Source organism: Nerophis ophidion, linkage group LG19 (genome assembly GCF_033978795.1).
Source record: "Nerophis ophidion isolate RoL-2023_Sa linkage group LG19, RoL_Noph_v1.0, whole genome shotgun sequence".
Classification (NCBI taxonomy): domain Eukaryota; kingdom Metazoa; phylum Chordata; class Actinopteri; order Syngnathiformes; family Syngnathidae; genus Nerophis; species Nerophis ophidion.
The window spans coordinates 44,039,335-44,064,334 of NC_084629.1; the positions used below are offsets into that span (position 1 = coordinate 44,039,335).

The following is a 25,000-nucleotide window of genomic DNA, read 5'->3' on the forward strand; positions in this document are numbered from 1 at the left end:
ATGTGAGTGTGAATGTTGTCTGTCTATCTGTGTTGGCCCTGCGATGAGGTGGCGACTTGTCCAGCGTGTACCCCGCCTTCCGCCCGATTGTAGCTGAGATAGGCGCCAGCGCCCCCCGCGACCCCAAAAGGGAATAAGCGGTAGAAATTGGATGGATGGATGGATTTCTGATTGTATCTCCTGACTTTTTCGCATTTGTTTTTTTGCTCCATATTTTGCATTGCAATATTGAAACCTTTTGTAACATAAGGTTACAAATCACAATATTATATTGGTATTCATATGATGTTGGCACTTCTTTGTATAACTACTTTTTCCAGTTCATTCTTCTATTAATTGCAAATGACAAAAATAATTCTAAACCCAAGTTGGCACGTTGTGTAAATCGCAAATAAAAACAGAATACAATGACTTCCTTTTCAACTTATATTCAATTGAATAGACGGCACAGACAAGACATTTAATCTTCCAACTGAGAAACTGAATTTTTCTTTGGGTAAATTCTCATTAACTTAGAATTTAATGGCAACAACTCATTGCTAAAAATTTGTCACAGGGGCATTTTTACCACTGTGTTACATGGCCTTTCCTTTTAACAACACTCAGTAAACATTTGGGAACTGAGGAGACCAATTGTTGAAGCTTTTCAGGTGGAATTATTTCCAATTCTTGCTTGATGTACAGCTTAAGTTGTTCAACAGTACGGAGTCTCCGTTGTGGTATTTTAGGCTTCATAATGCGTCACACATTTTCAATGGGAGACAGGTCTGGACTACAGGCAGGCCAGTCTAGTACCTGCACTCTTTTACTATGAAACCATGTTGTTGTAACACATGGCTTGGCAATGTCTTGCTGAAATAAGCAGGGGCGTCCATGATAACATTGCTTGGATGGCAACATATGTTGCTAAAAAAACTTTCAGCATTAATGGTGCCTTCACAGCTACCTTGTGCACTAATACGCCCCCATTTTTATTCAGTTTTTATTTACGATTTACACCACGTGCCAACTTCACTGGCTTCGGGGTTTGTAAAATACAAATAAAAAGTAGTGAGTGGCGAAACTTTACCTCGAAGTTCTCAAAGCCAAAGATGTCTAGGATGCCGATGGACTTGAAGTTGTCTTTGCCTTTAATCTTCTGGTTGATCTTCATTATGATCCAGGAGAAACACTGAGAATAAAGCGCCATGGCCACAGAGTCCCGCGAGTCCACGGCCTGAAAAGTACGATGACAGTTCTATGGTTACCACGGTTACCAGGTCAGGCGTAGACCCCTGCAATCAGCATAAACATGTCCTCAGACAGACATCAGACAAAAGGCTTTGGTTGTCACTCTGTTTCTGATACACCAGATGCAATTTTTAAAGCATAAAAACGGTTGAGTGCAAAAGGACAAACTGTATATAAAGCAATGGTTTCATACAATCTCAATAAACATGATAGCAACCTTACAGGTGCACACACATGAGCCACGACATACACTATATTTACAAAAGTGTCCTAATCACTTGGCCCGGCCACAGGTGTATAGAACCAAGAACTTAGGCATGAAGACTGTTTCTACAAACATTTGCGAAAGAATGGGCCGCTTTCAGTGATTTCCAGCGTGGAACTGTCATAGGATGCCACCTGTGCAAAAAATCCAGTTGTAAAATTTCTTCGCTCTTAAAATATTTCAAAGTCAACTGTCGGCTTTATTATAAGAAAATGGAAGAGTTTGGGAACAACAGCAACTCAGCCACCAAGTGGTAGGCCACAGAGAGTGGTCAGCGGATGCTGAAGCGCATAGTGCGAAGAAGTCGCCGACTTTCTGCACAGTAAGTTGCTACAGAGCTCCAAACTTCATGTGACCTTCCAATTAGCCCACGTACAGTACGCAGAGAGCTTCATGGTATGGGTTTCCATGGCCGGGCAGCTGCATCTAAGCCAGGGGTGCCCATTACGTCGATCGCGAGCTACCAGTCGACCGCGGGGGGTGTGTCAGGCTTTTAAAAAAAATAGACCTAAAAATGAGTGATCATCAATCTTCACCAAGACGTCACTTAAATGACATTCACGGTACCGGAGGGTCTTGTGAGATGACGCTGGCTGCTGCAAGATCATTATTATGAAAATAGGACCGAGAGGAAGGCGAGAAACACTTTTTATTTCAACAGACTCTCGCGCCGTACCTTCCGTCAAAACTCTAAAGGCCGACTACACATTTCCTATCTTCGCAATAAAAGCCCTGCTTCATGCCGCCTGCGCTAACTAAATACAGAGTCTCGGAAAACTGGCGTGCACAAGCGATCCCTCAGAAAGCTGGCGTGCACATCACTTGTGCACGCCAGCTTTCCGAGACTCTTATTTTGTTAGCGCAGGCCGCATGAAGCAGGGCTTTTATTGTGAAGATAGGAAATGTGCAGTCGGCCTTTAGAGTTTTGACGGAAGGGACGGCGCGAAAGTCTGTTGAAATAAAAAGTGTTTCTCGCCTTCCTCTCTGTCATTTTTTCATAATAATGAACTGGCAGCAGCCAGCGTCATCTCACAAGACCCTCGGGTGCCGTGAATGTCAATCAAGCAAGCTACGGAATTTGCCGCCAATGTTTTTCTTGTAAAGTGTATGGAAGCTGGATGAATTAGATGCCAAAAACCAACCACTTTCATGTGGTATTGTACAGAAAGGACAACTTTTTTTCTCCTCCATTTGAAAATGTGGGCGTTATCATCATTACTGTCTGATTCCAATCAATGCAAGTCATCAGAATCAGGTAATACACCAACTTATATTCTTGTCTTGGTGAAAGAAAGACATCTATATGTGTTACACATGCTTGTATTATCATTAAACACATTTAACTTGTTTACAAAAATGTCTCTTTCATAAATAAATAAATATAAATGATATATATAAATGAGGTAGATCCCCTCGAGTTGGTCAATTGAAAAGTAGCTCGCCTGCAGAAAAAGTGTGGGCACCCCTGGTCTAAGCCATAAATCACCAAGTCCAATGCAAAGCGTGGGTTGCAGTGGCGTAAAGCAGTAGTCCCCAACCTTTTTGTATCCGTGGACCGGTCAGCGCTTAATAATTTGTCCTGCGGCCCGGGGGGGTGGTGGGTGTCCTTTTTTTTCTTTTCTTCTTTGTCATGTAAAAGAGACGCTTTTGTCATGAAAAAGGGAGGTTTTTGTGGTTGGTGCACTAATTGTAAGTGTATATTGTGTTTTCTATGTTGATTTAATAAAAAAATTAATAAAAATTATTATTTTTTTTTTTTTTAAATAAAAAATTATTCTGCGGTGGCCCGGTGGTTGGGGGACCACTGGCGTAAAGTGAAGTGAATTGAAGTGTATTATATTTATATAGCGCTTTTTTCTCTAGTGACTCAAAGCGCTTTACATAGTGAAACCCAATATCTAAGTTACATTTAAACCAGTGTGGGTGGCACTGGGAGCAGGTGGGTAAAGTGTCTTGCCCAAGGACACAACGGCAGTGAATAGGATAGCGGAAGCGGGAATCGAACCTGCAACCCTCATGTTGCTGGCACGGCCGCTGAACCAACCGAGCTATATAAAGCACGTCACCACTGGACTCTAGAGCAGTGGTTCCCAACCACCGGGCCGCGGACCGGTACCGGGCCACAGAATAATTTTTTATTCATTTTTATTAAAAAAAATAAATAAATAAATAAAATATTTTTTTTGTATTTTTTTAATTTTTTTATTAAATCAACATAAAAAACACAAAATACACTTACAATTAGTGCACCAACCACAAAAACGTCCCTTTTCATAACAAAGAAAAAAAAAAATTAAAATAAAAAAAAAAAGAAAGAAAAAAAAGGATTCCCCCCCCAACGCGGGCCGCAGGACAAATTATTAAGCGTTGACCGGTCCACGGATACAAAAAGGTTGGGAACCACTGCTCTAGAGCATTGAAGGTGCCTTCTCTGGAGTGATGAATCACGCTGTGAGGAGGCGGAGTCAGAGAGGGGCGTGCCTGGAGCGACGCCACAAACGAGATCAGGTGTGTGGCTCGCGCACCTGTACACGATTGATGTATCTCCTCTCGCTGTATAAAAGGGGAGAAAGAGGAGAGAACGAGGCTGGTGATGGTGCGGAGCGAGAGCAACCCAAACAACGAAGGAACGAGAGGGAGAGACGACAACACAAGCAGCAGCGCGTGCAACCCAGAAGAGAGCGAGAGGCAGACAACGGGGAAGGCTGAAAAGCAACACGCAAAAGACGTTGCTTATTGTAAAATAAAGAAGTCTACACCTGCTCAAAGCTATGTCCTTCCTTGGTGGTCCCTGGAACCCGCAAGACGACGGCTTGAGTCCGTCAGACACGCTTTTCCATCTGACAATCTGATAGACCAGTCTGGGTTTGGATTTTGCCAATACATTTCGGACTGTATTGTGCCGAGTGTGATATGTGGTGGAGGAGGAATTATGATGTGGGGTTGTTTTTCAGGAGTTGGGCTTGGCCCATTAGTTCCAGTGAAAGGAACTTTGAATGCTCCAGGATACCAAAACATTTTGGACAATTCCATGCTCCCAACCTTGTGGGAACAGTTTGGAGCGGGCCGCTTCGTCTTCCAACATGACTGTGCATTAGTGCACATTGATACTTTTATCAGTAGATTGCACAGTACAGTACATATTCCGTACAATTGACCACTAAATGGTAACACCCGAATACGTTTTTCAACTTGTTTAATCAATTCATGGTAAAGTCCATAAAGACATGGATGACAAGAGTCTGGTTTGGATGAACTTGACTGGCCCGCACAGAGTCCTGGCATTTTCCAACATGACTGCGCACCAGTGCACAAAGCAAGGTCCATAAAGACATGGATGACAAGAGTCTGGTGTGGATGAACTTGACTGGCCTGCACAGAGTCCTGACCTGAAGCCGATAGAACACCTTTTGGGATGAATTAGAACGGAGACTGAGAGCCAGGCCAACATCAGCGTGTGACCTCACCAATGCGCTTTTGGAAGAATGGTGGAAAATTCCAATAAACACACTCCGCAACCTTGTGGACAGCCTTCCCAGAAGAGTTGAAGCTATAATAGCTGCAAAAGGTGGACCGACATGATATTGGGTTAGGAATGGGATGGCACTTCAAGTTCATACGTGAGTCAAGGCAGGTGGCCAAATTATTTTGGCAAAATAGTGCATATGTGTTAACAAACTATGTGAATCTAAAATAAAACAGACGGGATCCATCATGCCACGACACCCCCTTGCATGTGAAAAGAAAGCTGCTGGCTCCAGGATCTCCGTCACAGGGGCGAGAAGAGAAGAATGGCTGTTTGTCCCAGATGAGGAAAGAAGGAAGGGGAGGTGGAGGAGGGATGTCCACCCCAAGTGGTCGTAGGTTGGGTGCCCCCCCCCCCCCTGGTTTCTGTAAGAAGAAGGCTTTATTCCACACTGGAATAATGCTCCCTATTTAGCGAGGAGCTTCTTCAAAGGCCAGAGAGAACAAGCTGCAGCGAGGCGACTGCACAACGTCTTTTGTCCCCCCGTCATGAAAAGCTTTCTTGTGGCTCGCTGGTATTAGTAAAAAAGGCGCATTTCCCGTGTTTACTGGTGTCTATGAGAAAGGAGGAGGGCTGATGGTTTGAGTTGAGTCAGAAAGTTCTGGCAAAAACCTCAACATTTCAAAAGGCCCGAAGGAATTCAACACACAAAAAAAAAAAACGGAGCAAAAAAATACCTCTCCAATGTGGCACTGAAGAATCACGTCATGTGACAAAGAATGTGGAGCCATACTGGAGCGGAGTTTAAATGGACAACTTTTGGGGGGCAAAAAAATCCAAAACAAAGAACATGTACTCTTTAGGGTTACAGGCAGGGGCGGATCTAGGCATGCTTATATGAGGGGGCAGTCAGAAATGTGAAGGGGGGCATCATGTGTACACATCATGCTCCAGCACTTTTTTTTTCTGTGCTTATAGTAACGATGCTTTCTTCATTGAAATGGGTCTTTAGCTATGTGTCCAACCCCAACCTGGAGTAGTGGATTGCACTTTGTCAGGCCTCTACCTTCAGACCTGTCCAACTTGGGTGTCCCACCTGAAGACTAAGCTCCTGCTGGTATAGCTCTTACGGTCACTGAGGCACGCAAACCCCCTGACCACAATAAGGTGGCAATCCCTCAGGGGGGGAAACTGAAAAATAAAAATAAATGCCATCCATCCATCCATCATCTTCCGCTTATCCGAGGTCGGGTCGCGGGGGCAACAGCCTAAGCAGGGAAACCCAGACTTCCCTCTCCCCAGCCACTTCGTCTAGCTCTTCCCGGGGGATCCCGAGGCGTTCCCAGGCCAGCCGGGAGACATAGTCTTCCCAACGTGTCCTGGGTCTTCCCCGTGGCCTCCTACCGGTTGGACGTGCCCTAAACACCTCCCTCGGGAGGCGTTCGGGTGGCATCCTGACCAGATGCCCGAACCACCTCATCTGGCTCCTCTCCATGTGGAGGAGCAGCGGCTTTACTTTGAGTTCCTCCCGGATGGCAGAGCTTCTCACCCTATCTCTAAGGGAGAGACCTGGAAACTCATTTGGGCCGCTTGTACCCGTGATCTTATCCTTTCGGTCATGACCCAAAGCTCATGACCATAGGTGAGGATGGGAACGTAGATCGACCGGTAAATTGAGAGCTTTGCCTTCCGGCTCAGCTCCTTCTTCACCACAACGGATCGGTACAACGTCCGCATTACTGAAGACGCCGCACCGATCCGCCTGTCGATCTCACGATCCACTCTTCCCTCACTCGTGAACAAGACTCCTAGGTACTTGAACTCCTCCACTTGGGGCAGGGTCTCCTCCCCAACCCGGAGATGGCATTCCACCCTTTTCCGGGCGAGAACCATGGACTCGGACTTGGAGGTGCTGAGTCTCATTCCAGTCGCTTCACACTCGGCTGCGAATTGATCCAGTGAGAGCTGAAGATCCCGGTCAGATGAAGCCATCAGGACCACATCATCTGCAAAAAGCAGAGACCTAATCCTGCGGTTATGAATAAAAATAAATGAATAAAATAAAATAAAACATCCTTCATCCAGATTTTATCAACCAACAACATAACATTTATCCTAACTGGATGGCCTAACTCTCAAATACATTTTGACCCAAAGTAGGACTTCACACACTACAGTCAATATTTACAAAACTGAAAGGTAGTCTGATGAATAATGATAAAAAAAGAATCTCAAACTAATTTATAAAACAAAACATGGGCACACATTTGGGCACAAAATTCATCCACTCCAATGTGTGTGTGTTGCCCACTTGCTTGTAAATTGATGAAAACGGCTGTGTTTTTGTTTTTAGGTGTCTTGGTCATGTCAAATGAAACTTATAATTCGTTTATTACAAAATGTAGATTGAAACATTAAAGGTTGACTATGTAGACTTACAAGAAAATCTACAGAAAAAGAATTCCAGCAGTCGATTGCCAGACCGTTGCTAAGTAAAACGGGCCGTTGCTAGGGACTCCGCTCTGAACGGAGGACAGCAGAGGAGGACTGCTAGGCAGGATATATACCTTATGTTTCATTTTTACCCTCATTAACAGCATCATAAATGACTTGTAGCTTGTTACAGGGACAGTGGAGGCTCTCTGCCTTCCAAACCACTGCTGCTCAGAGCCTCCGCCGTCACTGCTCTCGTCAAGTTGTAAAAAAAAAAAAAAAAAAAAGGAACTCCGTAGCACCGAAAGTCCGCGACGATAAACGTGTTTATGACAGATAAGACTACACAAATACACCCATCCTAACAAGTATATGATAAATGTAGACAACTTTTCCTTTTCTTTTACTTTCATACTGCAACAGTGATTGGATGTTTACTGAGGGCTGAGGTGTGTGTGTCTGCTGCGCAGCCTGTGGAATGGTGAATACACGCACAGCGGAGGGAGGGATGAGAGGGAAGCCGACACTACTATATCGTGGGTGTCCCTTTTTCGGCGGATTTTTCCGCTAGTGCAGATAATTTTGTCAACTTGTACTGTAGTAATTTTGTGAGTTTATTCAAATTTGCTTTCTCAAATTTTGATTTGAGGGGGCAAGACATTTATTTAAGGGGGCTCTGCCCCCTCTTGCCCCTGCGTAGAGCCGGCCATGGTTACAGGTAAACTGGAGCGCATCCCAGCTGACACACCTGGATGAGTGGCCAGCCAATCGTAGCAAAACAAGGACCATCTTAAATAATCTGTTTCAAAGGGGAACATTATCACAATTTCAAAAGGGTTAAAAACAATAAAAATCACTTCCCAGTGGCTTGTTTTATTTTTTTGAAGTTTTTTTTCAAAATTTTACCGGTCCCGGAATATCCCTAAATAAAGTTTTAAAGTGCCTTATTTTCGCAATCTTCGAAACCACTATCCATTTCCCTGTGACGTCACACAGTGCTGCCAATACAAAACAACATGGCGGTTACCACAGCAAGATATAGCGACATTAGCTCGGATTCAGACTCGGATTTCAGCGGCTTAAGCGATTCAACTGATTACGCATGTATTGAAACAGATGGTCGGAGTATGGAGGCAGATAGCGAAAACGAAATTGAAGCTATTGAGCGAATAGCTATTGACGCTATTCGGCCATAGCGTGGGTGTACCTAATGAAGTGGCCCATAGCATGGCTGCCTATTAGCATCACCGGTAAAATGTGCGGACCAAACGATCAGGACTTTTGCATCTTGTGACACTGGAGCAACTTAAATCCGTCGATTGGTAAGTGTTTGTTTCGCCTTAAATTTGGGTATCTAGTTTCAAATGTATATACAACTAGCGTTGCATCTTTCATTACCACTGTTGTAAGGTGTGCTGGATACAAGAATTTGCCATGTTATTGAATAGTCAACATTATAAATAAAAGATGCAACCTATGCTTAAAAGAGAAACTGTTTATTATATATCATCCAGACCTGTCATCCCTCAACAAGCGCAGTGAAATCATTTCAACATGCCGCCACAGACGGAAACACCTTCTTGGTAACACATGAGCCAATCACCACGCCCCTACGCCTGCCTGTACCCACCCACTCTGTGCCCTATATAAACCATTGTATGTGAATGCTTCCATTAAAATCTCCTGATGATTGAGGGAACCCCTCATGAAACAGTTCTGTAGAGATGAAGTAGTCTTGGGATTTTTCCCACACATACATATTGCGCTCTACCATGGTATCGAGCACTATTCTCTGGATAATCCAATCAAGATATATATATATATATATATATATATATATATAAAATTGTACCCCCCCCCCCAAAAAACGAGAAAAACCCAAAAATCGTTGATAATTTTGTAAATCCAGAAATTGAGATAAAATAATACCCTTATAACCCAAATAATGGATTGCTCTATATAAAAATAACTCCAAAATGTAACCCAAAACTAAAAACTCATAAATACAAATAACCCAGCATTTTTTTGTGTGTAGTTTTAGTAACGATTTAAAGTGTAAGTTAAAGTACACTTGTGTGGCAGTTTATGATAAACACTGCCTGTTGTGTCTATAGCGACTCTTTCACCCTGAAACAGACAAGTTGTATTTCCACTATTTGCCAGGGTTTACCCCGTCTTCCGCCCGATTGTAGCTGAGATAGGCGCCAGCGCCCCCCGTCACCCCGAAAGGGAATAAGCGGTAGAAAATGGATGGATGGATGGGCTACGGGGAAAATAGTTTCCAAACAAATCAAAAAGGTCATCCAGGACCTGACTGCGTCTGACCTTTGGGCTCGTCACGTATTTATAAAACATCATGAAGACGTGCCATCATTCATCATGAACGCGGTCATGGATGTATAATGGCAGGCGTGCTGAGAGTGACGTATTACAGTGTGTGCCACCAGAGAATAAGCCCCCCCCACCCCACCCCCACAATCATGAGCTCCATTGTGTTTATGAGTCAGATCACTATCGCCATGGCTTCATTGTGCCGGGAATCTCTCAGACAAAAAGCAGGAAATGGCTGGAAGTCACGCAAGGCCATGTGGAGGGGGGCTGAGGGGGGGGCATGTCTGTGTGTAAGAGAGAGGGGGGGGGGGGGTGTCACCCAGGGAAGGGGCGGGGCGATGTGTTGGGGTCTGGTTAAAAAAGGTGACAAAAGGATCAACCGCGAGATGACAATAGTGCAGACGGAAAATACGTGAACGCTGGGGTTGGGGAGCAGCAGTGATGGGTGGCGGCGAGTCGGATGTGTTGCTACCTGCTCCACAGTGAGCGGCGAGCAGATCTCCTCCCCTCTCAGGATCATGGAGCGCTGGGTCAACACCTCGGACAGCTGGAAGGAGTCCAGGCCAAGCAGCTCACTGACATTGCAGACCACTAAAACAAAAAAAGAAGAAACAAGTACATTCATACACCTAAAAGCATGAATATGACTGTGTGGGGGGTGGGGTGTAGGCTGCAAAGCCTGCAGGAGGAAAAGTCACCGCCGCCGTCCATGGCACTGAGGACCAGCACCAGCGAGAGACAGCTGGCAGGTGATCAGATTTCACAGGTGGTGCGTGTTATTCTAATCATCTGTTGTATTTAACAGTAAGCGGCCGGGAGCAGAGAGTGAGAGAGGATACGGACGTGACTGAAAAGTCACGTTCTGGAGGGAGAAGAACTTTAATAAAACAATTGGATGATTAAAACCTTTGTTAAAAAGTGCATATATATAAATATATATAATATATATATATATATATATATACATATACACACACATATAAAGACATATATATATATATACATATATATACATACATACACACACACATATAAAGACATATATATATACACATATACATATATAAACACATATATATATACATATATCTATATACTTATATAGATATATATATACATACATATACATATATATACTTATACTTACATATATGTATATATGTATGGAAATATGTGTATATGTAAATAAATGTGTGTGTGTATCTATATATATATATATATATATATATATATATATATATCATATCTATATAAATGTGTGCATCGATATATATGTATATCGTATGTATATAAATGTGTGTGTATCTATATAAATAAATATATATACATACTGTAAATACATACATTTCATATGTATATAAATGTGTGTGTGTATATATATATATATATATATATATATATATATATATATATATATGCACACTTGCAGTGTATGTAAAACGTTGATGCAGGTTTTACAAGTTTTAGAGGGCTTTGAAGGCTACAATAGTGGCTCCCATTAGCTGCATCTTCCAAGCGTTTTAAAATCTTTAAAATCATAAAAAAACAGAACATATGTTTACTTGTCTCTAATGATTGTGACCGAAAAAAATGCAGTCCACAAGTGCAGAAAAAGCTAAACAATCTAGCAGCAAAACAACTCCTATCTCCGATTTAAGTACAAGTTAGCTGAGATAAGCAAATCGGTCGGACGTGGAATTAAACAAAAAAATAAAATAAAAAACATTTAATGTTGTAAGATTTGAGATTTTGCAGTGGACAAATTGCACAAAAATGCAAAGATGAAGGAACCGGCCTCTCTAAAACCTTAATGGTAAAACATTTTCATCCATTTTGTTGCCAACATTCTTATCTGTCCTTTTAATTGCTCTTTTAATATGTCGAAACTTGTGCATGCCTCCAAATAGGACATCTTTATATAGCAGTAGTAATTATATTGTTAGGAAAAGAAGAATGAAGCTCATGTTTCAGCCTGTTTGCTGCCATGTCAATCAGACTTACAGGCTCGAGGAATATTTCCGTCTCTTCCAACAAAAATAAATGCGTATGATAAACTAATGCTCCCACCTACACAGTCCAATTCCCTAACTCAGGGGTGTCAAACTCAAATACAGAGTGGGCCAAAATTTAAAACTGAACGAAGCCGCAGCCCGAGGTTGAACAAATTAATCCTTTAATAGGGACCCAAACATGTTTTGCATTGATTATTGACCAAGCAAGGCTTATATAACTTTATAGTGACATGTAAAATTGAGTTTTAAATAATAATAATTAAAAAATATCAATGGCATGTCAAATAAAATAAAAATACAAATTGAATGCCTCTTTTCGGCGGCGGGTTTGAGTTGGGGCGGGGTTTGGTGGTAGCGGGGGTTTTCTATTGTAGCGTCCTGGAAGAGTTAGTGATGCAAGGGGTTCTGGGTATTTGTTCGGTTGTGTTTATGTTGTGTTACGGTGCGGATGTTTTCCCGAAATGTGTTTGTCTTTCTTGTTTGCTGTGGGTTCACAGTGTGGCGTATATTTGTAAGAGTGTTAAAGTTATTTATACGGCCACACTCAGTGTGACCTGTATGGCTGTTGACCAAGTATGCCTTGCATACACTTGTGTGTGTGTGTGTATGAGCCGCATATATTATGTGAATGGGCCGGCACGCTGTTTGTATGGAGGAAAAGCGGACGTGGCGACATGTAAAGAACGCCAAAGGCAGTGCTTTTACGGCACGTCCCCAATATTATTGTCCGGGTGGAAATCCAGGTTCGGGATCTTTCTGTGTGGAGTTTGCATGTTCTCCCCGTGAATGCGTGGGTTCCCTCCGGGTACTCCGGCTTCCTCCCACTTCCAAAGACATGCACCTGGGGATAGGTTGATTGGCAACACTAAATTGGCCCTAGTGTGTGAATGTGAATGTGAATGTTGTCTGTCTATCTGTGTTGGCCCTGCGATGAGGTGGCGACTTGTCCAGGGTGTACCCTGCCTTCCGCCCGATTGTAGCTGAGATAGGCGCCAGCGCCCCCCGCGACCCCGAAAGGGAATAAGCGGTAGAAAATGGATGGATGGATGGATGGAAATCGGGAGAAATTCGGGAGGGGCACTGAACTTCGGGAGTCTCCCGGGAAAATTGGGAGTGTTAATGAGTATGAGTATTGGTGGTGAATGTGGTGTTACAGCGGCGGGCCAGCTCTAATGTTAATTTGATATTGCCTCAAGGGCCAAATGAAATTACACGGCGGGCCAAATTTGGCCCGTGGGCCAGAGTTTGACACCCATGCCCTAACTGTTGCAATCCAGCACTTACCCATAAGTCTGATTTATCGACAATAATACATATTATTTTGCTGGTATCTTATCTTTCTTCCACGGAAATGATTTTGGGATATTCTTTGATGAATTATATGTCCTGTGAACACTGTCTGGATAAATCTCAATGACTTTCTTACCCCCTTTGGAAGTGATTTGAGCTCCACCGGCGGTCATAAATTCAATGTTCCCCATCTGGAGAACGGCAGACAGTAACTTGAAGACGTCTCGGATCTCCTCCTCGCTAAACTCCATCACCTGCAGGGCCGACTGCAACAGAACAGGGACAGGGCGGTCTTGGTGACTTTGCACTGGAAAACCTGTTTATGCTTGTGAACTATCACATTTGAGTCTATATCATCACTATATGGCTAAAAGGATCCAGACACAGAAATGATCCAAAGCAATAGATAGTGAAAAAATGTGCGGCAGCTGTGTTTATGGATCTAACTAAAGCATTTGACACAATTAACCACAATTTTTTAATCAAAAAACTAGAACAATACGTCTAAAAATGGATAAGAAGTTACCTAATGAACAGGAAACCATACGTGAAAGCTAGGCGAACACACTGTCAATTGTCGGCTTTATTATAAGATAATGGAAGAGTTTGGGAACAACAGCAACTCAGCCCCCTAGTGGTAGGTCACGTAAACTGACAGAGAGGGGTCGGCGGATGCTGAAGCTCATAGTGCAAAGACTTTCTGCACAGTCAGTAGCTACAGAGCTCCAAACTTCACGTGACCTTCCAATTAGCCCATGTACAGTACGCAGAGAGTTCATGGAATGGGTTTCCATGAACTCTGAGCCATACATCCCCAAGTCCAATGCAAAGCCTGGGATGCAGTGGTGTAAAGCACGTCAACACTGGACTCTAGAGCAGTGGAGACGTGTTCTTTGGAGTGATGAATCATGCTTTTCCATCTGGCAATCTAATGGACGAGTCTGGGTTTGGAGGTTGCCAGGAGAACGCTACATTTCGGACTGCATTGTGCCGAGTGTGACATTTGGTGGAGGAGGAGTTATGGTGCGGGGTTGTTTTTGAGGAGTTGGGCTTGGCCCCTTAGTTCCAGTTAAAGGAACTTTGAATGCTCCAAGATACCAAAATATTTTGGACAATTCCATGCTCCCAACCTTGTGGGAACAGTTTGGAGCGGACCCCTTCCTCTTCCAACATGACTGTGCACCAGTGCACAAAGCAAGGTCCATAAAGACATGGATGACAGAGTCTGGTCTGGATGAACTTGACTGGCCTGCACAGAGTCCTGACCTGAATCTGATAGAACACCTTTGGGATGAATTAGAATGGAGACAGGAGACGGAGAGCCAGGCCTTCTCGACCAACATCAGGGTGTGACCTCACCAATGCGTTTTTGGAAGAATGATGGAACATTCCTACAAACACACTCCACAACCTTGTGGACAGCCTTCCCAGAAGAGTTGAAGCTGTAATAGCTGCAAAATCATATTGAACCCTATGGGTTAGGAATGAGATGGCACTTTTAAAACCATAATTAATTATATTGTTTTGCTGCAAAAAAAAGCTGTACGGCTAATAAACAAAGCAGGATATTATGACCATACCCATCCATTATTCGTTAAATCAAAACTTATGAAATTTCAAGATATTGTTTATTATAAAATAAACACAGATAATGTTCAAAGCAAAAATAAATACTCTTCCAGAAGGAATTCAAAAATACTTCTCTCTACAGACCAGCAAATACAATCTAAGAGATGAATCTAAGTATATTTTACCAAAAGCAAGATTAGTTGTTAAACGTAGATGTTTATCTGTTCTTGGTGTTCATTTGTGGAATTCTGTTGGTAAAGAAATAAAAATGAGTGACTCAGTATTTAATTTCAAAAAGAACATGTCACAATGTATTTTAAAAATTATACACAAGGCAAACAATAACCTGCTACCCAAGAATATATAACAATTCCTCTCAAAAAAAGAGGAGAAATCTAATCTTAGAGAAAAATGTAATTTAAAACATGTGTACGCACGTACAAAACTTAAAGGGGAACATTATCAGCAGACCTATGTAAGCGTCAATATATACCTTGATGGTGCAGAAAAAAGACCATCTATTTTTTGAACCGATTTCCGAATTCTAAATGGGTGAATTTTGGCGAATTTCTGTTAATCGCGCTGGAGGCGATGACGTCAGAATGTGACGTCGCCGAGGTAACACACCCGCCATTTTCATTTTCAACACATTACAAACACCGGGTCTCAGCTCTGTTATTTTCGTTTTTTTTTTACTATTTTTTGGAACCTTGGAGACATCATGCCTCGACGGTGTGTTGTCAGAGGTTGTAACAACACTAACAGGGAGGGATTCAAGTTGCACCACTGGCCCCAAGATGCCAAAGTGTCTGCCGCCAGACCCCCATTGAATGTGCTGGAGTGTCTCCACATTTGACCGGCGATGCTAAGACAGACATGGAACAGAGATGTATGGATAACCTGCAGATGCATTTGCAACTATATTACGTTTCCTTCCACCCACATTTAATGCGAAAAAAAACACTTATCAATCGACGGATTTAAGTTGCTCCAGTGTCAAAAGATGCGAAAGTCCTGATCGTTTGGTCCGCACATTTTACCGGCGATGCTAACGCAGCTATTCGGCCATGCTATGGCTATGAATAGCGTCAATAGCTATTCGCTCAATAGCTTCAGTTTCTTCTTCAATACTTTCATACTCCAACCATCTGTTTCAATACATGCGTAATCTGTTGAATCGCTTAAGTCGCTGAAATCCGAGTTTGAATCCGAGCTAATGTCACTATATCTTGCTGTGGTATTCCCATTGTTTGTTTACATTGGCAGCACTGTGTGACGTCACAGGGAAATGGATAGTGGTTTCGAAGATAGCAAAAATAAGGCACTTTAAAGCTTTATTTAGGGATATTCCGAGACCGGTAACATTTTGAAAAAAACTTCCAAAAATACAACAAGCCACTGGGAACTGATTTTTATTGTTTTTAACCCTTTTGAAATTGTGAAAATGTTGCCCTTTAAAATTTTTCAGTATATCAGTAGGTGGAATTAAATTATGGAATGGACTAAACTAGGGGTCGGCAACCCAAAATGTTGAAAGAGCCACATTGGACCAAAAATACAAAAACAAATCCGTCTGGAGCCACAAAAAAATAAAAGCCATATTACATACAGATAGTGTGTCATGAGATATAAATTGAATTAAGAGGACTTAAAGGAAACTAAATGAGCTCAAATATACCTACAAATGAAGTCTAATGATGCAATATGTACATACAGCTAGCCTAAATAGCATGTTAGCATCGATTAGCTTACAGTCATGCAGTGACCAAATATGTCTGATTATCACTCCACATAAGTCAATATCATCAACAAAACTCACCTTTGTGCATTCACGCACAACGTTAAAAGTTTGGTGGACGAAATGAGACAGAAAATGAAGTGGCATAAAACACGTCTTAGAAAGTCGGAGGAAGTTAAACATGTAAACAAACTGCGGTGAGTTCAAGGACCGCCAAAATGAGTAGGACAATACGGCGCTCACCAAATACTCAAATCAGTGAAGCATGTTTAATGTTAACAGCAGAGGTGGAACCAAGTCGTTGTTTTTCAAGTCACAAGTAAGTCTCAAGTCTTTGCCCTCAAGTCTCAACTAAAGTTCCAAATCCTGCATTTTGAGTTTCGAGTCATTTCAAGTCCTTTTAACCACAGACTAATATATTTACACATATTGTGTATGCTTTTAAAACGCTGTATTTATTTATTTATTCATGCACAACGTTAAAAGTTTGGTGGACGAAATGAGACAGAAAAAGAAGTGGCATTAAACACGTCTTAGAACAGTGGGTCTCCATAGGGGTTCGGCGGAGCCTCCACCGCTGAGGTCAAGACACACCTGACTCATCGTGTAAATAAATCTTCTCCCTATCAGTGTTATTATGGATACCCCAAAATAATGTTCCCTCTAATTTTCCATCTAATTTGTAGGTGTGTAATTAGTTGTGAGTTCATGCACTGTGTTGGTTTTGTTCTTTGAACAAGGTGATGTTCATGCACGGTTCATTTTGTGCACCAGTAAAAAAAAACATATAACTGTCTTGAATTTGAAAAAAATATATATACTTTTTCCACTAAAAAAGGGTTCGGTGGATGCACATAAGAAACAGGTGGGGTTCGGTACCTCCAACAAGGTTAAGAACCACTGTCTTAGAAAGTCGGAGAAAGTTATACATGTAAACAAACTACGGTGAGTTCATGGACCGCAAAAATGAGTGGGACAAAAGGGTGCTTGCCAAATACGTCAATCAGTGAAGCATGTTTAATGTAAACTGTGTGCTTTATAACAATTAAGCAGGTTTGGGTCATGTTTGTCCTCCTGCAGAAACCATATTAAAACAAAAAATATGTTTTTTTCTCCTCTTATCTTTTTCCATTTTTCATATATTTTTGAAAAAGCTCCAGAGAGCCACTAGGGCGGCGCTAAAGACCCCCGGACTAAGCAAAGCAATCAAAGAATGCCGTGCGCAACCCGAGGGTCACTGGTTCAAATCCCACCTAGAACCAACCTCGTCACGTCCGTTGTGTCCTGAGCAAGACACTTCACCCTTGCTCCTGATGAGTGCTGGTTGGCGCCTTGCATGGCAGCTCCCTCCATCAGTGTGTGAATGTGTGTGTGAATGGGTAAATGTGGAAGTAGTGTCAAAGCGCTTTGAGTACCTTGAAGGTAGAAAAGCGCTATACAAGTACAACCCATTTATTTATTTAATATGATCCACTTCGAGAAACTCTTCACACTTAAAGTGTTTACAAAGTACAAAGAATAAGAACAATGATAAACATTCTGAATTCATCACATCCATCCATTCATTTTCTAGATAATCTCACTCGCCTCACCATATGAAATATAACTTACTTCACCAATTATTTTTTATTTTTATTGAGATTACTTATCAATCAATCAATGTTTACTTATATAACCCTAAATCACTAGTGTCTCAAAGGGCTGCACAAACCACTTATGGAGTATATCAGGGGTGCCCACACTTTTTCTGCAGGCGAGCTACTTTTCAATTGACCAACTCGAGGGGATCTACCTCATTTATATATATCATTTATATTTATCTATTTATGAAAGAGACATTTTTGTAAACAAATTAAATGTGTTTAATGATAATACAAGCATGTGTAACACATATAGATGTCTTTCTTTCACCAATACAAGAATATAAGTTGGTGTATTACCTGATTCTGATGACTTGCATTGATTGGAATCAGACAGTAATGATGATAACGCCCACATTTTCAAATGGAGGAGAAAAAAAGTCCTCCTTTCTGTACAATACCACATGAAAGTGGTTGGTTTTTGGCATCTAATTCATCCAGCTTCCATACACTTTACAAGAAAAACATTGGCGGCAAATTCCGTAGCTTGCTTGATTGACATTCACGGCACCCGAGGGTCTTGTGAGATGACGCTGGCTGCTGCCAGTTCATTATTATGAAAAAATGACAGAGAGGAAGGCGAGAAACACTTTTTATTTCAACAGACTTTCGCGCCGTCCCTTCCGTCAAAACTCTAAAGGCCGACTGCACATTTCCTATCTTCACAATAAAAGCCCTGCTTCATGCTGCCTGCGCTAACAAAATAAGAGTCTCGGACTTGTGCACGCCGGCTTTCTGAGGGATCGTTTGTGCACGCCAGTTTTCCGAGACTCTGTATTTAGTTAGCGCAGGCAGCATGAAGCAGGGCTTTTATTGTGAAGATAGGAAATATGCAGTCGGCCTTTAGAGTTTTGACGGAAGGTACGGCGCGAGAGTCTGTTGAAATAAAAAGTGTTTCTCGCCTTCCTCTCGGTCATATTTTCATAATAATGATCTTGCAGCAGCCAGCGTCATCTCACAAGACCCTCCGGTACCGTGAATGTCATTTAAGTGACATCTTGGTGAAGATTGATGATCACTCATTTTTAGGTCTATTTTTTTTAAAAGCCTGGCTGGAGATGGACTGACACACCCCCCGCGGTCGACTGGTAGCTCGCGATCGACGTAATGGGCACCCCTGGAGTATATTGTGAATAAATTGAGAACAGGGAGTGAACAAAAGTTTTAGCAACTGTTATGTAAAAGAAAAGGGTTAGGATTAAATAAGATCTGCTTTTTCGTACTCTTTTTCGTACATGTTGAGAAGAGGAACTGGGAATTGTGATGTTTCATGTTTTATGCATGCATGTTTGAAATAAACTCCAAATCAACTCTACTCATTTCCAAATTAAACACAGATACTATTTTACTGATCCTAAGGGATATCAAACATCAAATCAATTGCAATGAAGCGGTTTGGGGCGATTCCATGCTCCAAACTTCTTATGTCCCAATATTTTTTTTTTTTAATTGAGCAGCTTCCTTTTTTTTTTTGCCAAAGCCTTATAGTGCCCCCTGGTGGCCAATATTGTCGCCTACAGCAAAAAGTCTCTCCCTACTGGTTGCTTACCATCACGCTGTCAAAGAGCTGCTTGTCATCCAGGCTGCTGTCCTGCACGCAGCCGGACTGGCTCAAATAGTGATAGGACTCAGGACCCTTGGACAGCAAATACATGTCTGCAGTGAAGACACAGAATGGACTCTTAATTACCAACAAGAGGCAACATTTAGAAATATATCCTTTTAAACGAGGGCAGAGTGGATCTTGAGGTCGACAGGCGGATCGGTGCGGCGTCTTCGGTAATGCGGACGCTGTATCGATCCGTTGTGGTGAAGAAGGAGCTGAGCCGGAAGGCAAAGCTCTATATTTACCGGTCCATCTACAAACCCCGTTTCCATATGAGTTGGGAAATTGTGTTCGATGTAAATATAAACGGAATACAATGATTTGCAAATCATTTTCAACCCATATTCAGTTGAATATGCTACAAAGACAACATATTTGATGTTCAAACTGATAAACATTTTTTTTTTTTTTTGTGCAAATAATCATTAACTTGAGAATTTGATGCCAGCAACACAAGACAAAGAAGTTGGGAAAGGTGGCAATAAATACTGATAAAGTTGAGGAATGCTCATCAAACACTTATTTGGAACATCCCACAGGTGTGCAGGCTAATTGGGAACAGGTGGGTGCCATGATTGGGTATAAAAACAGCTTCCCCAAAAAATGCTCAGTCTTTCACAAGAAAGGATGGGGCGAGGTACACCCCTTTGTCCACAACTGTGTGAGCAAATAGTCAAACAGTTTAAGAACAACCTTTCTCAAAGTGCAATTGCAAGAAATTTAGGGATTTCAACATCTATGGTCCATAATATCATCAAAAGGTTCAGAGAATCTGGAGAAATCACTCCACGTAAGCGGAAAGGCCAGAAACCAACATTGAATGACCGTGACCTTCCATCCCTCAGACAGCACTGTATCAAAACCCGACATCAATCTCTAAAGGATATCACCACATGGGATCAGGAAAACTTCAGAAAACCACTGTCACTAAATACAGTTGGTCGCTACATCTGTAAGTGCAAGTTAAAGCTCTACTGTGAAGTGAAGTGAAGTGAATTATATTTATATAGCGCTTTTTCTCTAGTGACTCAAAGCACTTTACATAGTGAAACCCAATATCTAAGTTACAATCAAACCAGTGTAGGTGGCACTGGAAGCAGGTGGGTAAAGTGTCTTGCCCAAGGACACAATGGCAGTGACTATGTTGGCAGAAGCGGGAATTGAACCTGCAACCCTCAAGTTGCTGGCACGGCCACTCTACCAACCGAGCTAAACCGCCCCAACAAAACGAAAGCCATGTATCAACAACATCCAGAAACGCCATCCAAAACGATCCGATGCGAAACGATCATCCAAGATGGACTGAGTCCACATTTCAAATTGTTTTTGGAAATATTCAACATCGTGTCATCCGGACCAAAAGGGAAGCGAACCATCCATGGCGTAGTGGGTATTGCGGCCGTGCCAGAAACCTGAGGGTTTGCAGGTTCGCTTCCCACCTAATGACATCCAAATCGCTGCCGTTGTGTCCTTGGGCAGGACATTTCACCTTTCACTGGTGAATGAATGATGAATGAATGATTGTTGGTGGTCGGAGGGGCCGTAGACGCAAACTGGCAGCCACGCTTCCGTCAGTCTACCCCAGGGCAGCTGTGGCTACAGATGTAGCTTACCACCACCAGGTGTGAATGAATGATGGGTTCCTATTTCACTGTAAGCACTTTGAGTATCTAACAATAGAAAAGCGCGATATAAATCTGATCCATTATTATTATTATTGTTATTATTATCCAGACTGTTATTGACGCAAAGTTCAAAAGCCAGCATCTGTGATGGTATGGGGGTGCATTAGTGCCCAAAACATGGGTAACTTACACATCTGTGACGGCACCATTAATGCTGAAAGGTACATGCAGGTTTTGGAACAACATATGTTGCAATATAAGCGCCGCCCCTGCTTATTTCAGCAAGACAATGCCAAGCCACATTCAGCACGTGCTACAACAGCGTGGCTTCGTAAATAAAGAGTGTTGGTGCTTTCCTGGCCCACCTGCAGTCCAGACCTGTCTTCTATCAAAAATGTGTGGCGCTTTATGAAGCGTAAAATACGACAGCGGAGACCCCGGACTGTTGAAGGACTGAAGCTCTACATAAAACAAGAATGGGAAAGAATTCCACTTTCAAAGCTTCAACAATTATTTTCCTCAGTTCCCAAACGTTTATTGAGTGTTGTTAAAAGAAAAGGTGATGTGACACAGTGGTGAACATGCCCTTTCCCAACTACTTTGGCACGTGTCGCAGCCATAAAATTCTAAGTTAATTATTATTTGCAATAAAAATTAAGTTTATGAGTTTGAACATCAAATATGTTTTTGTAGTGCATTCAACTGAATATGGGTTATAACGGATTTGCAAATCTTGTATTCCGTTTATATTTACATCTAACACAATTTCCCAACTCATATGGAAATGGGGTTTGTACGTTCCCATCCTCACCTAAGGTCATGATGCTTTGGGTTATGACCGAAAGGACAAGATCACAGCCAATCTCCCTTAGAGATAGGGTGAGAAGCTCTGCCATCCGGGAGGAACTCAAAGTAAAGCCGCTGCTCCTCCACATGGAGAGGAGCCAGATGAGGTGGTTCGGGCATCTGGTCAGGATGCCACCCGAACGCCTCCCTAGGGATGTGTTTAGGGCACGTCCGACCGGTAGGAGGCCACGGGGAAGACCCAGGACACGTTGGGAAGACTATGTCTCCCGGCTGGCCTGGGAACGCCTCGGGATCCCCCCGGGAAGAGCTGGACTAAGCGGCTGGGGAGAGGGAAGTCTGGGTTTCCCTGCTTAGGCTGCTGCCCCCGCGACCCGACCTCGGATAAGCAGAAGAAGATGGATGGATGGATGGATGGATCCTTTCAAACACTAACCTCGGTGGTCTTTGTCGGCTCCTGCTAGCAGCACGTAGAATATGTGGTAGTTTCTTTCTCCCGGATTTTGTCGCACGACCCGGTTCTTGAGAAGGGAGCGAAAATAAAAACGTGATTACAGATGTTTGCTGTTGACTTCCTGCTGGACGCCAGAGAAAGCCAAACCTACCTTTTCGAGCAAGTCTGATGGCGGAAAGTCAAGAAGAAAACAAACATTTGTGTCGTCTGTAAGAACACAACATTAGATACACTTATAGTTAGAGATGTCCAATAATGGCTTTTTTGCCGATACATCCGATATTGTCCAACTCGTAATACCGATTCCGATATCAACCGATACGATATACTTATACAGTTGTGGAATTAACACATTATTATGCCTAATTTTGTTGTTCATCTGTAGGAACACAACATTGGATACGCTTATGGTTAGAGATGTCCGATAATGGCTTTTTTGCCGATATCTGATATTGTCCAACTTGTAATTACCGATTCTGATACCAATATATACAGTTGTGGAATTAACACATTATTCTGCCTAATTTTGTTGTTCGTCTGTAAGAACACAACATTAGATACACTTATGGTTAGAGATGTCCGATAATGTCTTTTTTGCCGATATTGTCCAACTTTTGATTACCGATTCCGATATCAACCAATACCTATATATACAGTTGTGGAATTAACACATTATTATGCCTAATTTTGTTGTTTGTCTGTAAGAACACAACATTAGATACGCTTATGGTTAGACATGTCCGATAATGGCTTTTTTGCCGATATCCGATATTGTCCAACTTGTAATTACCAATTCTGATATCAACCGATACCAATATACACAGTTGTGGAATTAACACATTATTATACCTAATTTTGTTGTTCGTCTGTAAGAACACAACATTAGATACACTTACGTGGCGCAGTGGGAGAGTGGCCGTGCGCAACCCGAGGGTCCCTGGTTCAAATCCCACCTAGTACCAACCTCGTCACGTCCGTTGTGTCCTGAGCAAGACACTTCACCCTTGCTCCTGATGGGTGCAGGTTGGCGCCTTGCATGGCAGCTCCCTCCATCAGTGTGTGAATGTGTGTGTGAATGGGTAAATGTGGAAGTAGTGTCAAAGCGCTTTGAGTACCTTGAAGGTAGAAAAGCGCTATACAAGTACAACCCATTTATCATTTATCATTTATGGTTAGAAATGTCCGATAATGGCTTTTTTACCGATATCCGATATTGTCCAACTGTTGATTAACGATATCAACCGATATCGATATATACAGTTGTGGAATTAACACATTATTATGCCTAATTTTGTTGTTCGTCTGTAGGAACACAACATTAGATACACTTATGGTTAGAGATGTCCGATAATGTCTTTTTTGCCGATATTGTCCAACTTTTGATTACCGATTCCGATATCAACCGATATTGATATATACAGTCATGGAATTAACACATTATTATGCCTAATTTTGTTGTTCGTCTGTAAGAACACAACATTAGATACACTTATGGTTAGAGACGTCCGATAATGGCTTTTTTGCCGATATATCCGATATTGTCCAACTCTTGATTACCGATTCCGATATCAACCGATACCAATATATATATATATATATATATATATATATATATATATATATATATACAGTTGTGGAATTAACACATTATTATGCCTAATTTTGTTGATCGTCTGTAAGAACACAACATTAGATACACTAATGGTTAGAGATGTCCGATAATGGCTTTTTTGCCTATATATCCGATATTGTCCAACACGTAATTACCGATTCCGATATCAACCGATATCGATATATACAGTTGTGGAGATAACACATTATTATTTCTAATTTTGTTGTTCGTCTGTAAGAACACAACTTTAGATACGCTTATGTTAGAGATGTCCGATAATGGCTTTTTTGCCGATATCCGATATTGTCCAACTTGTAATTACAGATTCTGATATCAACTGATACCAATATATACAGTTGTGGAATTAACACATTATTATGCCTAATTTTGTTGTTCGTCTGTAAGAACACAACATTAGATACGCTTATGGTTAGAGATGTCCGATAATGGCTTTTTTACGATATCCGATATTGTCCAACTCTTGATTACCGATTCCGATATCAGCCGATACATATATATATATATATATACATACACATATATATATATATATATATATATATATATATATATATATATATACATACGTATATATATACATATATACATATATATATATATATATATATATATATACATATATATATACATACGTATATATATATACATACACATATATACATACACACACACACACACATATATATATATATATATATATATATATATATATACATATATATATATATATACACAGTTGTGGAATTAACACATTATTATGCCTAATTTTGTTGTTCATCTGTAAGAACACAACATTAGATACACTTATGGTTAGAGATGTCCGATAATGGCTTTTTGCTGTTATTCAATATTTTCCAACTCGTAATTACCGATTCCGATATCAACCGATACCGATATATACAGT

The 25,000-nt window shown here is 41.6% G+C and overlaps 1 protein-coding gene across 1 annotated transcript in view; it reads right to left on the minus strand.

The window, feature by feature from the left end:
- Positions 1-25,000, minus strand: part of myo10l3 (myosin X, like 3) — a 289,395-nt gene that overhangs the window by 138,388 nt on the left and 126,007 nt on the right. Inside the window, exons 7-12 of the mRNA XM_061880088.1 lie at positions 22,615-22,628; positions 22,446-22,530; positions 19,524-19,630; positions 13,164-13,293; positions 10,198-10,316; positions 1,070-1,216 (exon numbers count right to left, since the gene is read on the minus strand). Of these exons, the coding sequence (XP_061736072.1) occupies positions 1,070-1,216; positions 10,198-10,316; positions 13,164-13,293; positions 19,524-19,630; positions 22,446-22,530; positions 22,615-22,628 (602 nt within the window). The remainder of the gene's footprint in view (positions 1-1,069; positions 1,217-10,197; positions 10,317-13,163; positions 13,294-19,523; positions 19,631-22,445; positions 22,531-22,614; positions 22,629-25,000) is intronic.